This window comes from Carassius carassius, chromosome 45 (assembly GCF_963082965.1).
Source record: "Carassius carassius chromosome 45, fCarCar2.1, whole genome shotgun sequence".
NCBI classification, from domain to species: Eukaryota; Metazoa; Chordata; class Actinopteri; order Cypriniformes; family Cyprinidae; genus Carassius; species Carassius carassius.
The window spans coordinates 25,666,171-25,682,577 of record NC_081799.1 but is presented as its reverse complement, the minus strand read 5'-3'; the positions used below and the strand labels follow the sequence as shown (position 1 = coordinate 25,682,577).

Below are 16,407 nucleotides of genomic sequence, written 5' to 3'. Positions count from 1 at the left end.
ATCTGTATGTGGGTGTGTGCGAATAAAACTCAAATATAACCCCCTTTGTAATACTTAACATCTCCACAATTTACAGTTGTTATTTTTTCTCATTAACCATTTGTTTTGTAATTAAATATATAATCCCATTACTCCCCAACACTGTTTGGCTATAGCTAACTACAGCAGGTTAAATTTGGGAGGACTTGCTCTAACTTTATCAGGCCATTTGAAGGAAGTAACCAAACCCATGTGAGTGTTTTACAGCTGATGAGGCATGTGAGGAACGGCTGATAAGAGCTTTCCTGATGGACGTGTGTTGGGTTTCAGGGTGTGCTTGTTCTTCTGGAAGATTAACAGATTAACAGAGGAAGTGCATCAAAGAAGCAGCGGACGTCTTGATACGTCTACAGCCATGAGACTTCCTGAGGAAGACACGGGAATCATGCGCTCGACTCCATAAAGGTGTTTGCCATGCACTTTATTGCCTTATAAACTCTTGTATGTTCTTGTGAATAACCGTGACCTCAGTTAAAACACATTATAACACACACATTGTTATGGTTTAAAAGATTATAATGCATGATCTACACACAGTTTGGTTTTATATCATGTGTTTTAATGCATCATAATTAGATGGTGTGTTAGCAAATATATGTGCATTATAAATATCTAAACTGCGGTTAGAGTTATAAATAAATGATTGATTTTTAAATAAAACATGATATAAAATGAACAGCACATTAAACTGATTACAGAACATGTTTTAAAATAAAAATGATTTTGTGTTGTATTATTTAATGTGTTTTACTCCATTATACTCTTTAAAATTCATAACACTGTCCAGATATACTATAATGCTATATAAAATAGTATAGTATAATGTATACTACAGTATATGATAATACAGTACACTAAAATACTAAAATCTGTAGTATAGCCTGCAATATATATATATAATATTATTAAATCAAGGATATGATTATAAATTGAAAAGATAAGGCATTACAATATGTTTATAAGCAATTTCATATGCTGTATTATTTTTTGTATTTTAATACATAATTTCAACCAGGAATAATTATCATTTAGCATTTTAGAGATTAATATAGCATTTTATATAGTATTTTATATATTAAAGGATATAGCATTTTAGGGATTAATATATTTTTTTATAATGTAATTTCAAATTTTAATGATAATATAATATATAAAAAATATCGACATTGAAATGACATTAAATGGTAATAAGAGCTGACATTCATACAGGACCTGTCAGGGACAGATCCGATCTGTTCTGAAACATCAACTCACAGTCCGACTGATGAGAGGTCATGACCCCGTAATCAATGACCGAACCGAGATCTCCAGGATCAATCCATCTGTCCGTCCCAATATCTCCACGCAGGAGATCAAGGTCTGACTGGAACTGACCACATCTGGCTGCATTCTTCATACATGAGCCAGAGACATCTCTAACCAGTCCGGGTTCACTCTACTAGTGCTTTCTTGATTTATTTTTTTCATTAATTTTTTTATTTTTTTTGGTGAAGATTCACTACCTGTCAAACGTTTTTGAACCATAAGATTTTTAAGATAGAAGAAAGAAGTCTCTTCTGCTAACAAAGTCTGCATTTATTGGATCTAGAGTACGGGAAAAAGTAACATTTTGAAAATTTAAAATAACGGTCTTCTATTTGAATATATTTTAAAATGTAACTTTATTTCTGTGATGCTCCGCTGTATTTTCAGCATCATTCCTCCAGTCTTCAGTCACATGATCTTCAGAAATCATGAAAATATGATGAAGAAACATTTCTGATTCTTATCAATGTTGAAAACAGCCAGGTATACACCACCAAAAAAAAAAAAAATTCTGACTCCAAGCTTGAGATTGGAACAGTACCAAAGTTTTTTTTATTTCAGATAAACGCTGATCTTTGGATCTTTCAATTCATCAAAGAATCCTGAAAATGTACTCAACTGTTTTCAATACTGATAATAATCAGAAATGTTTCTTGAGCAGTAAATCATCATATTAGAATCTGATCTGATCATGTGACACTGAAGACTGGAGGAATGATGCTGAAAATACAGCAATGCAGCAAAGAAAAAAAAATTACAGTTTACAATATTCTCAAATAAAAACCAGCTATTTTAAGCAGTAAAAATATTTCACAATAATATTGATTTTGCTGTGTTTTGGATCAAATAAATGCAGGCTTGGTGAGCAGAAGAGCTTTTAGACTGTAAGTCCCGGACCCTCGAGGAACGGGCTGTTACTGTAAGCTGCTGGGGAATGCTGGGTAAATATTTAGTCTGACAGAAGCAGCAGTAATAAATCACAGGTTTTTAGGCTTTGGAGGAACAGAGGAGCAGTGAAGAATCATCTGTTCACACGTCCCATCAGGTAAAACATTATATGCATGTGTTTCAATAGGCCTTCTTTGGGTAATTAGATAATTTTCTTATTCCAGTCATCCATCAATGGACCTCCGGGACAAAATAAAGAAGGATTGGACGAATATAGGCAAATCTCAGTGCTTTTTCATGAACACCAGACATGGATATGTCATGTGACATGATATCCAGAGAGGATTGGTTCACACCATCTGTGAATGACTTCTCAAACAACAGCCTCTTCAGGCAAACCAAACACAGAGCGGCTGACACTGTGATTGGTCGTGAGGCAGAAGCGCTGACAGACAGGAAGTTCAGCGTGTGACGTGTCATAGTTCAGCACATGAGAAATACCACAGGAATCCATTAAACAGGTGGCAGCGCTCAGGTTATATCACAGAGTACGGGTATGTTTACTTCACTTCTTCTGTTAGTAAATCTAACAAACACATGTTCAGATCACATTTCACCATATATATATATATATATATATATATAAATAAAAGACAGATTTTGCATTAAGTAAATAAATATATAATTTGACAATTTGGGCATTTAAATTATAGTTTGCATAAAGAAAAAATAAACATTGCATAAGGAAAGTTTATACATTTATATAATAATTTAAATATAAAAATATATTTATTAACAGAAAAATAAATTAATAAACAATACATAGACAATTAAATAGATATTGTATAAAGAACAATTATACAATTATAATCAATTGTTTTTTGTATTAAAAATATATTTAGCATAAAATGTTTTATTATACTTTATATAATAATTTAAATATAAAAAAGCATTTATTTTCATAAAGAAAACAAACAAATGAATAAACACAGACTGAATTAAATAGATATTTTTTAAAGAAAATGTATATATTTATAATTAGAGAAATATAGAAATAAGATAAAAGAAAGCTTAATTTATGTAAATTGTAAACAGATTTTTGACCTGTGAATTATTTTCATTAAATACTTTACAAGTTAAATAACATATACATATATATATATATATACACATATATATAAATACACATACATACATATAAATATATATATGCATATACATACATACATACATATATATACACATACATACATACATATATATAAATAAATAAATAAAATTAAAATAATAAAAACAGTATTTCATTCACAGTAATGAATGAGATGTTTTTTGTATTAAAGTAATAAACATTCAGGGGTAAATGTGCTGAACTGTACTGAAAATGCGAATGCAAAAAAAGTCTTAAAAAAAGGCTTCATGTTCTTTATGCAAAATATAATTTACCATTTCTTTCTTTCAATTCTGGGGTGAAATGTGACATGTTTCGTGAACAGCCGAACATATGCCGGTGCCTGCCATTGGTCAGTCAGATAGATAGCCCCGCCCCAAACTCATGTGAGTTAGAAGTAGGGCTACCCCCTAATAGTCGACTAATTGTTAGTCAACCAGAAGAGGCTTGGTAGACCAAACTTTTATTAGTTGCTTAGCCGCAGAAAAAAAATCCACAGGTTCAAGTGAAGCTGAACAGTAGCTCACTGCAGGACAGATGGAGGCCCCGGCACACCCACTTACTCTTAAAATACTCCCTCATTTCTACTCATACATATAGGAGTAATAAATCTTTCAAATCTGCAAACACTCTACGTTTATTCGTGTGCACTCACAATAACAACAAAACATTGTGCTTTTGTAAAATAAAGAAAGCAAACAGGATGTGCTTTCTGCCGTCTCGGTCTCCGTGAACTTGAGCGCCAAACTCTGTGTATATCTTTGCCTTACACACAATAAAAATATATCTATAGTGAGTGAAATGTCTACTTTTAAACAAACCAATTCACATTGAAAACAATATTCTCAGATTATGTAATGAAATATGCAGACAGTCGCTTCATTACTGAGGAGATGACGAGTCAGTGTCGCCGACTTCACATCTTTACCCAAAAACTAAGAACTTATTAAAGTGTTAACGCAGCCTCCTTACGGTTTCTTTCTGACACATTCATAATCATAACTTCTGCGGGTGTACTGTTGCAAGCTTTATACATGTGCTTGAGTGCTTAATAGGCTATGTATGCAAGTAAAGTCTCATTATAATGATGTAAATGGTTTATTAATAAACATGCAATTAGTCGACTAATGCTAAAAATGACCAGAAAAACCAGAAAAAGAAAATAGTGGAGGCCAGCCCTAGTCAGAAGATTGAGATGGTGGGCGCCTCAAACCAACACATTCATGTTCTGAGTCAGTGCTTTGCTCTTCAGGAGCCGAACTACCAATGATTGTCTCACAGTGACTCTGAACAGCTAAAAACCACCACCACCAAAAAAAAAAAAAAAGCTGTGCCTGTTATTCATGGTCTGTCCTGTACCAGTCCAGTCCCTCTGTCCGGCGAAGACGCTGATGGGTATTTACGGCACGGCCATATGCTTTGCGTTAACTAACATTCCTATGGTCAATTAAGGCCTCGTCCCCTCAGACGTAATGACGCAACAGACCAATTCAACAATGTTCGGAGCTTGTTTTGCTAGAGCTTTGTTTAGAAGGAAAAGTTATTAAAGGGACTCCAGCTCAGGGGAATAAAGACCGTTTTCAATAACAGCTTCACACCTGCGGTGAGATCGAGTAGAGCAGCAGGACTTTTTCCTTTATGCAAACTATACTTTAAATTAAAAAAATAATGATGTAAAATGTATATATTCGTTTATTTTCTTTACGCAAAATGTGATCTGAAGATGTAAGAACGAGCACATATATATATATATATATATATATATATATATATAGTGCCTTGCGAAAGTATTCATACCCCATCATTTTATTTTATTTTTTATCTTGCTGCCTTACGTTGTATTATGTTATATGTTATACTTTTTGGTTGGTACTCTGCAGGCGATGAGCAGAGTTGGTTTTCTTCAAACATGATGCTTGGAATTGGGTTTATCAGACCAGAGAATCTTGTTTCTCAGAGTCTGAGGGTCCTTTAGATGCTTTTTTGCAAATGCCAAGCATGTTTTCGTATGTCTTCACTGAGGAGAGGATTGAGTTTGGCCACACTGTCTATAAAGCCCAGATCGGTGGAGTATTGCAGTGATGTTTGTCCTTCTGTATCTCCACATATGATCATGGAGCTCAACTAGAGTGACCATCAGATTCTTGGTCACCACTCAAACCAAAGCCCTTCTCCATCAGTTGCTCAGTTTGGAGGAGACCAGCTCTAGGAAGAGTCCTGGTTGTTTCAAACTTCTACCATTAAGGGTAACAGAGACTACATGCTTCTGTGAACCTTCAATGCAGCAGAATTTTTTCTGAACTCTTCCCCAGATGTGTGGCTCGACACAATCCTTTCTCGGAGGTCTACAGGCAGTTCTTTTGACCTCAAGGCTTGTTTGTTTTTCTCTCTGATATGCATTACCATCTGTTAGACCTTTTATTAAGACGTGTGTGACTTTCCAAATCATACCCCTTCAATTGAACTTGCGACAGGTTAACTTCAATCAAATTGTAATAATAACATTAACAAGCAATATGAAAGCTCCTGAGCTAAACTTCAACTGTACCAGATAAGGGTATAAATACTTACGCAATGCAATCATTCAAGTTTTTTTTATTTTAACCAAATTTGCGAAGAGGCTAAAAAACAATTTTTTTTGCTTTACCATTATGGTAAAAAAAAAAAAAAATAGAAGGGGTGTGAATACTTTCGCTAAGTCAAATAATTATATTTTACTAAATATTGTAAATGTCTACTACACATAATACATAAACAACAGTTGATAAAACAATACAAATATTTTATTCATTGCTATATGATCTATAATAATAGCTGTATTATTTATTATTATATATATTTTTTGTATTCAGGTAATCTGCATTGTTGTTTTTAGCTCAGAACGGATCTGAGACTCATTTTAGGGGCTCGACTCACTAGTTGAGCAACTCTAATGTAAACTTTCCACGGTTTTTGGGAGTGAAGTTTGCGAAGAATGTGGCAATAACATCCTTCAAAGTGGCCACGTCGTGGGAAGAGACCAACAACTATTCTAAGTGACCGAACAACACCTACTCAATCTGTTAAAATTGCTTTCGGAGGAGTTTCTGGAGCTCTTTTCATTACCGCCATACAGTAAAGCACAGCTGTGAATGACATTATGAAAATCTCTCTTTCTCACCTGCTTATTTCCTCTGGCTAATGTGTCCCACCCGCTGAGGGGTCCAGAACCGAAATCCTACAATCTGAAGTGGGCTGAAACAACTACTTTTTACCTGCTAAGAGCCACACTTCTCATCACAGATGTCAATGACCTCAGCTGGAAATTAATAAGAGGAAGGTGACTTCATCTGCACTGATGCTACTCAAGACATTTATCAAACGAGAGAGGAAAAACAACACTTGCATGCATCATTTAACTACTAAGTTCAATTCTCCGGTTAGAATTCATTTTTCAAGGTTTGCAAGCTTTACAGCAAAAACGTACTGCTTTATGTAATAAGAATAACCCAATAACTGCCTTTTGATTGACTTTTTCCCATTGATTCTCGTTCATTTCTTAATAACACACAAGAGTGCAATGAACTGAAAATGTTGCTCACAAGACACTTAGTTCATGACTGTGCATGACATTTTAATGGCTGTAAAATAAAATAAAATAAAAAAATGTTTTTCTGATTGTTTATAGACTAATGACATGTCAGCTATCATGGAAATAAAATTAAATGCAATGAAATGAAAAAAAAACAAAAAAGGTGATCTTAAACAGCTTCTTTTCAGAACTAGATTTTACGCTGAATGCCATGTAATGACCAACAAATGATTTATTCATATTAAAGTAAACAGAAATGTGCTTAAGCTGTAAATTATGCCAACAGAAGAAAAATAAAAAAACATTTTCTATTATTAACAGAATTCATAAATACAATAAATAATATTAATAAAAAATTATATAAATGTTATCAATCATGCATATAATGCATTTATATATATATATATATATATATATATATATATAATATAATACACATTTTCGAATTAAAATATCTAATATATACATTATGTTCTTAAAAATGATCTAAATATGTAAAATAATAGGCATATATATATATATATATATATATATATATATATATATATGTGTGTGTGTGTGTGTATGTATATATATATATATATGTGTGTGTGTGTGTATGTATATATATATATATATGTGTGTGTGTGTGTATGTATATATATATATATATATATGTGTGTGTGTGTGTGTGTATGTATATATATATATATAAGTGTGTGTGTGTGTATGTATATATATATATATATATATGTGTGTGTGTGTGTGTATGTATATATATATATATATATGTGTGTGTGTGTGTGTATGTATATATATATATATATATATATGTGTGTGTGTGTGTGTATATGTATATATATATATATATATGTGTGTGTGTGTGTGTATGTATATATATATATATATATATGTGTGTGTGTGTGTGTATGTATATATATATATATATATAAGTGTGTGTGTGTGTATGTATATATATATATATATGTGTGTGTGTGTGTGTATGTATATATATATATATATATATGTGTGTGTGTGTGTGTATGTATATATATATATATATGTGTGTGTGTGTGTGTATGTATATATATATATATATATGTGTGTGTGTGTGTGTATGTATATATATATATATATGTGTGTGTGTGTGTGTATGTATATATATATATATATATATGTGTGTGTGTGTGTGTATGTATATATATATATATATATGTGTGTGTGTGTGTGTATGTATATATATATATATATGTGTGTGTGTGTGTGTATGTATATATATATATATATAAGTGTGTGTGTGTGTATGTATATATATATATATATATATGTGTGTGTGTGTGTGTATGTATATATATATATATATAAGTGTGTGTGTGTGTATGTATATATATATATATATAAGTGTGTGTGTGTGTATGTATATATATATATATACACAAACACACGATTTATGATTTGTATTCGGTATTGTTGTGTCCCACTTGCATATTTTTTTTTCAAACATTTCCATTTTAATGATTTTTGATTATTACTTCATATGTCAAGCTTTATTGGGTTAAATAAAGTAGTTTCCCACGGAAAGCGCTTCCCATACTTCACCAGAGCGAGCACAGCATCTTTATTAACCTCTGAACCCCTGAATCACACTCGTCTGTCAGACCACACACAAACAGTAACAAATCAGCGTCCCTCCTGTCCGACTCATCCCCTTCGGACACCCACGCTTTACACAGACCTGCTCAGTGTCAGCGCTCCGGTGACCTCTGACCTCTTGCACTGGCCGTGTCTCATCCAGGATAACAGTGTGGTGTGAAGCGGGGCACTTACGCTCAGGTTCCTGTCCCAGATCTGGATGGTCCCGTCCTGGCAGCCGGCTGCGATCAGTTTTCCGTCGCGGCTGTAGGTGCAGCAGGTGGGGGTCACTCTCTTGCCCTGCAGCGATCGAGGCTTGAACACAGACTTGTGCTTCTTCTCCGAGGTCAAGTCCCACGTCCGCACCGTCCTGAGAATGAGACCAGAACGGGTTCAAAAAATTACAAAAGTATTAATAAAACTAATATATAACTGTATTTGACATATTTACATTATATATATATATTTTTTTTAAAAGAGCAGATTTAAATATTGTAACTAAAAATATTTTTATGTTAACTAAAAGAAAACAATTATTGTGAATAAAAAAAACAAAAACAAATATAAAATCAGATAAACTGTTGTGACATGCTAGTATAGGTGTCAACAAGTTCAACTTTGCGAACTAATACTTTACAGACTGAAAAAGATGGCAAAAAATCCTGTTAGTTTCCACATTTTAATGTTTTTTTTTTTACTGTATTAGATTATTACTTATTTATCAGATAATGATTGTTTGATTTATTAATTTATGCGGGTGATTATTATTATTTAATAATATTTATTTTATTATATTTTTAATAATTAGATCATTATTATTTATCAGATAATTATTAATCATTGATTTTTCCGATTGATTGAATTTATTTATCTTGATATTTACTCATTATCTAAAAGATATAATAAGCATTTAATTATTTAATCAGCATTTATATATTTGCCGCCATTCATTAATAAATTTTTTTTTTTAAAATCAAATACATGTTTTTAAATTTATTAGATAATTTTTATCAGATTTTTATCAGTCATTGTTCATTTATTATTATTTTGATAACTCTTATTTATTCACTTAATATTTTGTCAATTAAAATAATAATTAATTGATATATTTTTATTACATTTGATACTTTTTTATATTTAATTAAATAACTGAATGAATTAATGAAATTAAAAACTCTTCAAAAAAAAAACTCCATAAATGAAGTTATGATTTGGGGCCAAAAATGCTCTTTTGGTCTCATATATCACATGATAAGTGCACAATATTGTCTGTTTTTATTCAAAATAAGAATAATAATGTCATTCATATATATATATATATATATATGCAGTGCAGCTAAGGAAATACAATGTTTTCATGTGTCTTGTCTTTTAAAATATATAAAAATAATAATTTTATAATATTATTCATAATATATTGTGACACTGACGTACAAAAGGCATGTTAAATAATTGACATTTTTAATTTAAATAATTCTGAATACAATAAATTGAACAATATAAAAAAATAAAAATAATATAGAATTATACCTCCTGTTTTATATATATATATATATATATATATATATATATATAGTTACACTGTATAAAATAAAAAATAAAATCGATAAAAATAAAAAATGATTTATAAATTACTTAAAATATATGAAAATAAACTAATAAAATAAATATATTTCAGAATACAACGCTAATAAATAAAATGTACAGATAATATAAAAACAATTTATAAATACTAAGTATATGCTAAAACTTTATGCTTTTTAATATTGTTGGACATCTTGAATATAACTGAACCTATTAATACAAATAGTAAAAGTTTGTATTAAAACTGCACAAAAAGCTGAATTAAACAAATCGCTCCGAGGGAACACAAGCGGCCCCTAACGCTCCCACTGCGGGAAAGTGTTCGGAGACACTGGAAAACTTCCCGGATGGATGGAAATAAAGGACAGAATGATTAACAGCTCGCTGATTATGAAGAACTGCTCAGATGAAGCTGTGTGTTCATTAATGGGCTCTTAAAGGCTCGGAGCAATTAAACGCCGTCTTTGTTTGGGAATGGTGTTAATCGTGAAGAGTGCACTGCTCGCTCTGTGAGGAGCAACCCTTTCAGACGTGACCCTGACGCCGATCCATCACAGATCCAGTTCACACACATGAACACATTACACTTCAGAAACTGGGTCACACGTCTACCACGAGTCAAAGATGCAAAACGCATCTACTGGGACTCTTCTTCATGTGCCCTGGACACATTCATTTCTGAAACCCCAAAGAATCATCTTGAACCATCAGCTCACTTCATGTGTCCGGTCATAAAGGAGGTTTTATTTAATTGCAAGCACTGCAGCTATAAAATATAGAGTTAAGAACTGGAAATCTGAGAGCAATCCAGAGCGAAAATACTGGAGTAATGAAATGGTACAGAACATATTGTATATATAAAAAAAAAAAATAAAAAAAAGATTGACTATATTTGGGCCCCTTTTCTTCATGCACTACCTTTATTTATTTATTTATTTATTTATATGCTGTCAATTGATTAAAATTAAAATCACACCCTTTTTCTAAAATTAATCCCAACCCATCGTGATTAATCCCAACTTTAAACCCAATAACATTTACGTTTTTAAAATACTTTTAAATTGCAATTATTTTACATTCAATATCCAAATTAATGTAGAAACAAAATAAAGACAGTACAATTTTATTTATATAAAATGTAAATATAATATATATTTTATAGCATATAGTAATGCATTTTATATATATTAATATTACATTATTATATTGCTTTATATTATATATATATATATATATATATATATATATTTATATATATTATTTTTGTTAAATAAATAATATATAAAAATATAATTAATATAAAAAATTATTAATATACTGTAAATAATATATAAATAAATAAAATGAGTAAATACATTTTTACTTTAATATTTTTAGCAGTGTTGTTTTAAAGGGGATGAATTGGAACTTAATGCAGAAACTTTTCTAATAAGTTCACTACTAGCTGCAAAACATTTTAGGCAAATTACCGTCAGATTTAAAAAAAAGATTAATTTTTTTTGCAATAATTAAATAATGAGCAAAGATATCAGATCGCAGAAGAGATGTTTTACAGTCCTTATACATAAAGAGATGTTTGGCAGAGCCTCGGAGGTTGGTTAACTGATAAAAGCAGCAGTTTAGCAATGATCCCGAGCATATGGGACGCCTCCTAATCCGTCTTCAGCACTACAGCTCAAACAAATGAGTGCACGTCTAAAAATACACTCCGCTGTGCAGCTCTGAATCTCAAAAACATTCAAAACACTTATGAATACAGTCCTCCTGAACATCAGTCGTCACAGTCTCACAGTCACTTCCAGAAATCAGCATCAAAGATGTGACCCTGGACCACAAAAAACCAGTCAAATTTAGATTTACAGATCATCTTTCCATTGATGCAAGGTTTATGTTATGTTATCCTCTGGAATCTGAGGATGCAAAAAAATCTAAATATTGAGAAAATCATCTTTAAAGTTGTTCAAATGAAGTTCTTAGCAATGCATATTAAGTTTTGATATATTTACGGTAGGAGATTTACTAAATATCTTCATGGAACATGGTCTTTACTTAATATCCTAATGATTTTTGGCATAAAAGAGAAATGCATAATTTTGACTCCTACAATGTATTGTTGGCTATTGCTCCAAATATACCCCAGAGACTCAAGACTGCTTTTGTGCTGCAGGGACACACTTATAAACTTCACCAGTGCTTTTACAGTAGTAGCTGTAACAGGTGGCAGATCTCCAGAGCTTTTAGTGGGGAGCCAGAGAGCTGCTCTCACTGCAGCACGGCATGCTGGGAATCCACGGCATTCGTCCTGCAGCACAGCGGACAGCGCCAGGACTTCACCACGTTACAACTGAGAGGACAACGCACTGAGGGTCACGCAGAGGTCATCGCAATCCATCACCTGCCAGCCGCGAACGAAAGCTGAGATCACTGAGAAACTCGCAGAGAACTGCACAAAACGCTCCTCACGTTATATTCTGCATAAAGAAAATTAAAGCTATTTTAGCGACATTAATAATAAAAACTAGCACTTAAATTGTAATTTTTAGACACTAGCGTTAATGCTTTTATTCATCGAGGATGCATTAAATTGATCCGATGTGACATTAAAGACATTAATAAGGTTAGGGTAGATTTCGATTTCAAATAAACGCTGTTTTTAAACTTCCTGTGAATCCTGAAAAATTAAATGTGGTGCTGAAAATTCAGCTTTGATTACAGAAATAAATTACAGACATTCACATAGAAAACAGCCGTTTGAAATGATAATATTTAACAATTTTTTACTGTATTCTTGAGCTAGGAACTAGGTAGTAGCTAGGATAGCAAAGTGCACTAAAGGAGGAAGAGCTGACACAATTACTGCGAGAAATGCTATTTTAATTTAAGAAGAAACTGAAATGTGACTCTGAATGAAATGTGTCTTGAACTGGTCAAAAAAGAAAAATGACTCACTGAATCTGAATCTGACTCACTCACTCACTGAACAAATATTAATTTTTTGACAAATTATAAGTGGACTGATTCTTGAATTGGAAAAAAAATAATAATAATCACTGCCATAATTGCTACTTTAAAAAATGTGTGAATACTGACTCATCTTATAAATAACTCACCGAATCAGACTCATTTACTGACTCATCTTATAAATGACTCACTGAATCAGACTCATTTACTGACTCATCTTATAAATGACTCACTGAATCAGACTCATTTACTGACTCATCTTATAAATGACTCACTGAATCAGACTCATTTACTGACTCATCTTATAAATGACTCACTGAATCAGACTCATTTACTGACTCTTCTTATAAATGACTCACTGAATCAGACTCATTTACTGACTCATCTTATAAATGACTCACTGAATCAGACTCATTTACTGACTCATCTTATAAATGACTCACTGAATCAGACTCATTTACTGACTCATCTTATAAATGACTCACTGAATTAGACTCATTTACTGACTCATCTTATAAATGACTCACTGAATCGGACTCATTTACTGACTCATCTTATAAATGACTCACTGAATCAGACTCATTTACTGATTGGATGGCTGCCATATTTGTTACTTTAAATAAAGGGCGACATTATAATGCATTTGAAAAGACTCTTATGAATAAATAATTATGAGCAGATTCTTGAATAAAAAAAAAACAAAAAAAGAAAACTGAATCAGATTGAGTTACTGACAGACCTAACACCAGAATTGATATGTGATCACAAATTATGATTTTCATGAACAGATTCTTAAATTAGTCTAAAAAGAAAACAAACAAAAACAGATTCTTGAATAAATAAATAAATAAAAACAGCAAGTATTGTGCTCCAGTCAGACTAACAAATGACTCACTGAATCTGAATAAATACTCTGATTGGATAATTAAAAGAAAAATATTAAAATATGAACAAAAATATTTCTATATCACAATATTATATATCACTGAATCACTAACTCTGACTCACTTGGTGGCTGAACAAATATGAACACTTAAATGTGATCAAAAGACTGACTCTTATGAACAAATGACTCTTATGAACAAGGAGTCAACAGACGTTACAGTTTGAATCAAACTATCAGATGACTCACTGAAACAGAATTAAGACTCGCTAATTGACTGGATGATTAAAGAATGAAAGATGATTATTTTTTATAAACAAATTAAAATTAGTTTTGTGGAGCGATTCCTGAATAGACCAAAAAGACAAGTGATAAAAAAAGACTCACTGAATCATTCAATCTGACTCACTTTCATGATGCTTGCCATAAATGCTTTTATGGAATGTATTTCAGAGTTTATACAAATGCTAAATTTTGGTTATGTGATGTTTGGAAAGTGGTTAACATCAAATTTTGAATCACTCACAACAAGCCCAGTGAAATACCCACAATCCCCTGGGATTATGGGTTAAAACCCATGAACAAATGGTTTGAAATACTTTTCAAGTATGCAACCACAAAATGCCAGCAGAAACAAAGCTGAACACTCGACTTTAACCTCGAACACTGACGCCTGGAAATCATCTGGCATCCGACGACTCACCCGTCATTGGAGCAGGTCAGAAACTCCTCTTTAATCTTGGGATGCCAGCAGCCATCGTTCAGCATCGCTGTGTGACCCTACAAGAGGACAGACGACAGATCAAGATCATAATCAGGCGGCAAAGTGCAAATTAAGCAACATTCAGTTTGAATCATACTCAAAAATTCTAGTAAATGAATTAGGTTCAAAGATGAAAAAGGGCTTAAGCATAAAAACAATAAGTGTAATATTGCTTTAAATGGTTAACAAAAATTGTAAAAAGTTCTGTTTAATTTAATCGCAATTTTGTTTTTGTTTTTCTGAGCAAAAAATATATATATAATACATTTTCCCCTGATTTACAGAAGACACCCAGTAAAGTATCATTCAGTGTAACAATCTCGTCAGTGATATTTACATCAAAAATCAATTTATGACATATTAAATAAATGCAATATATTTACATCATATTGATACATCTTGATACAATTTCAAAAGTTTGGTTCATATTAAGAAATTAATATAAATAAAATCTTTGGATTATATTAATAAAATAAATATACAGATACTATTCCAATAAATAACTGAATCACATTAATGCATAAATACAAAAAGTATCTGAATAAAATTCCAATTAATAATTTTAATTATATTAATGCATCACATTAATACATTTGTACATAAAAATAATACTTAAATAAAATCACAATAAATAATTTTTAAAAATCATCTAAATGAACACATTTAATCATTAACACATCTTTATTAATTCCAAAAGTTTGTTTCATGTTAATAAATTAATAAATAAATTAATTAGAAATAAAATCTGAATTAAAATAATTAGGGTCATATTAATAAAATAAATATAAACTTTTTATGCTTTTCCAAAAAAATATATTAATACTTTTAAAAAAGTTTGAGTAAAATAAATAAATACTAGGGGGAAAAAAAACAAGTTTGAATACGATTCCCCAAAAATAATTTGAATCTTGATAATAAATAAATAAATAAAAATAACATTTGCACAATTCAAATGAATGCTTTGAATCATATTAATACATCCATAAAATATCTAAATAAAATTCCAATAATCATAAATAAATAAATTTAATAACATCAACGTGTCAAAACTGATTATAGAATAATATAATAGAATTTTTATGGTTTTACTATTGATGATTAATCAATGTACATTATCAAAAAAAGAGAGTTTAGAAAAATGTATATCTTTCTTACTAAACACCTCTACTAACAAACATCAGCCTAACGTGAATAAACCATGTTCTGTCCTACAGTACATTATTACATCCTTATAAATGAATACTCTGTTTCACATTCACACTCTACAGAAGAAAACATGTTTCTAATGATGCCTTTGAAGTGTTCATTAAGACACAGGAAACGAGTCCAATCGAAGGACAGGAAATGCATCAGAGGGCTTTTCTAGATTCCTTCTGAGAGAATAAATAAAGCTGTCAGTGATTGTCTGTAATGATGAGCACATGCTGCATTGTTTAAAGCCCATTATTAAAGCGTGCCATCATAAATATGTTCTGAATACTTAAACGTCCTGAAGGTCACATGAACAAATGCTGCAATTAAGGACACACACTGGCCTCATGGGATACGAAACACAAATTCAGAGCAGATATCTGGCTCCATCCTCAGAAATTCATTGTAAGAACTGATAATAATCAGAAATGTTTATTCAGCTT

General features: G+C 31.3%; 1 protein-coding gene across 1 annotated transcript in view; it reads right to left on the bottom strand.

Moving 5' to 3' along the window:
* Positions 1 to 16,407, bottom strand: part of LOC132127260 (WD repeat-containing protein 70) — a 62,592-nt gene that overhangs the window by 26,261 nt on the left and 19,924 nt on the right. Inside the window, exons 9-10 of the mRNA XM_059539050.1 lie at positions 14,714 to 14,790; positions 8,778 to 8,952 (exon numbers count right to left, since the gene is read on the bottom strand). Of these exons, the coding sequence (XP_059395033.1) occupies positions 8,778 to 8,952; positions 14,714 to 14,790 (252 nt within the window). The remainder of the gene's footprint in view (positions 1 to 8,777; positions 8,953 to 14,713; positions 14,791 to 16,407) is intronic.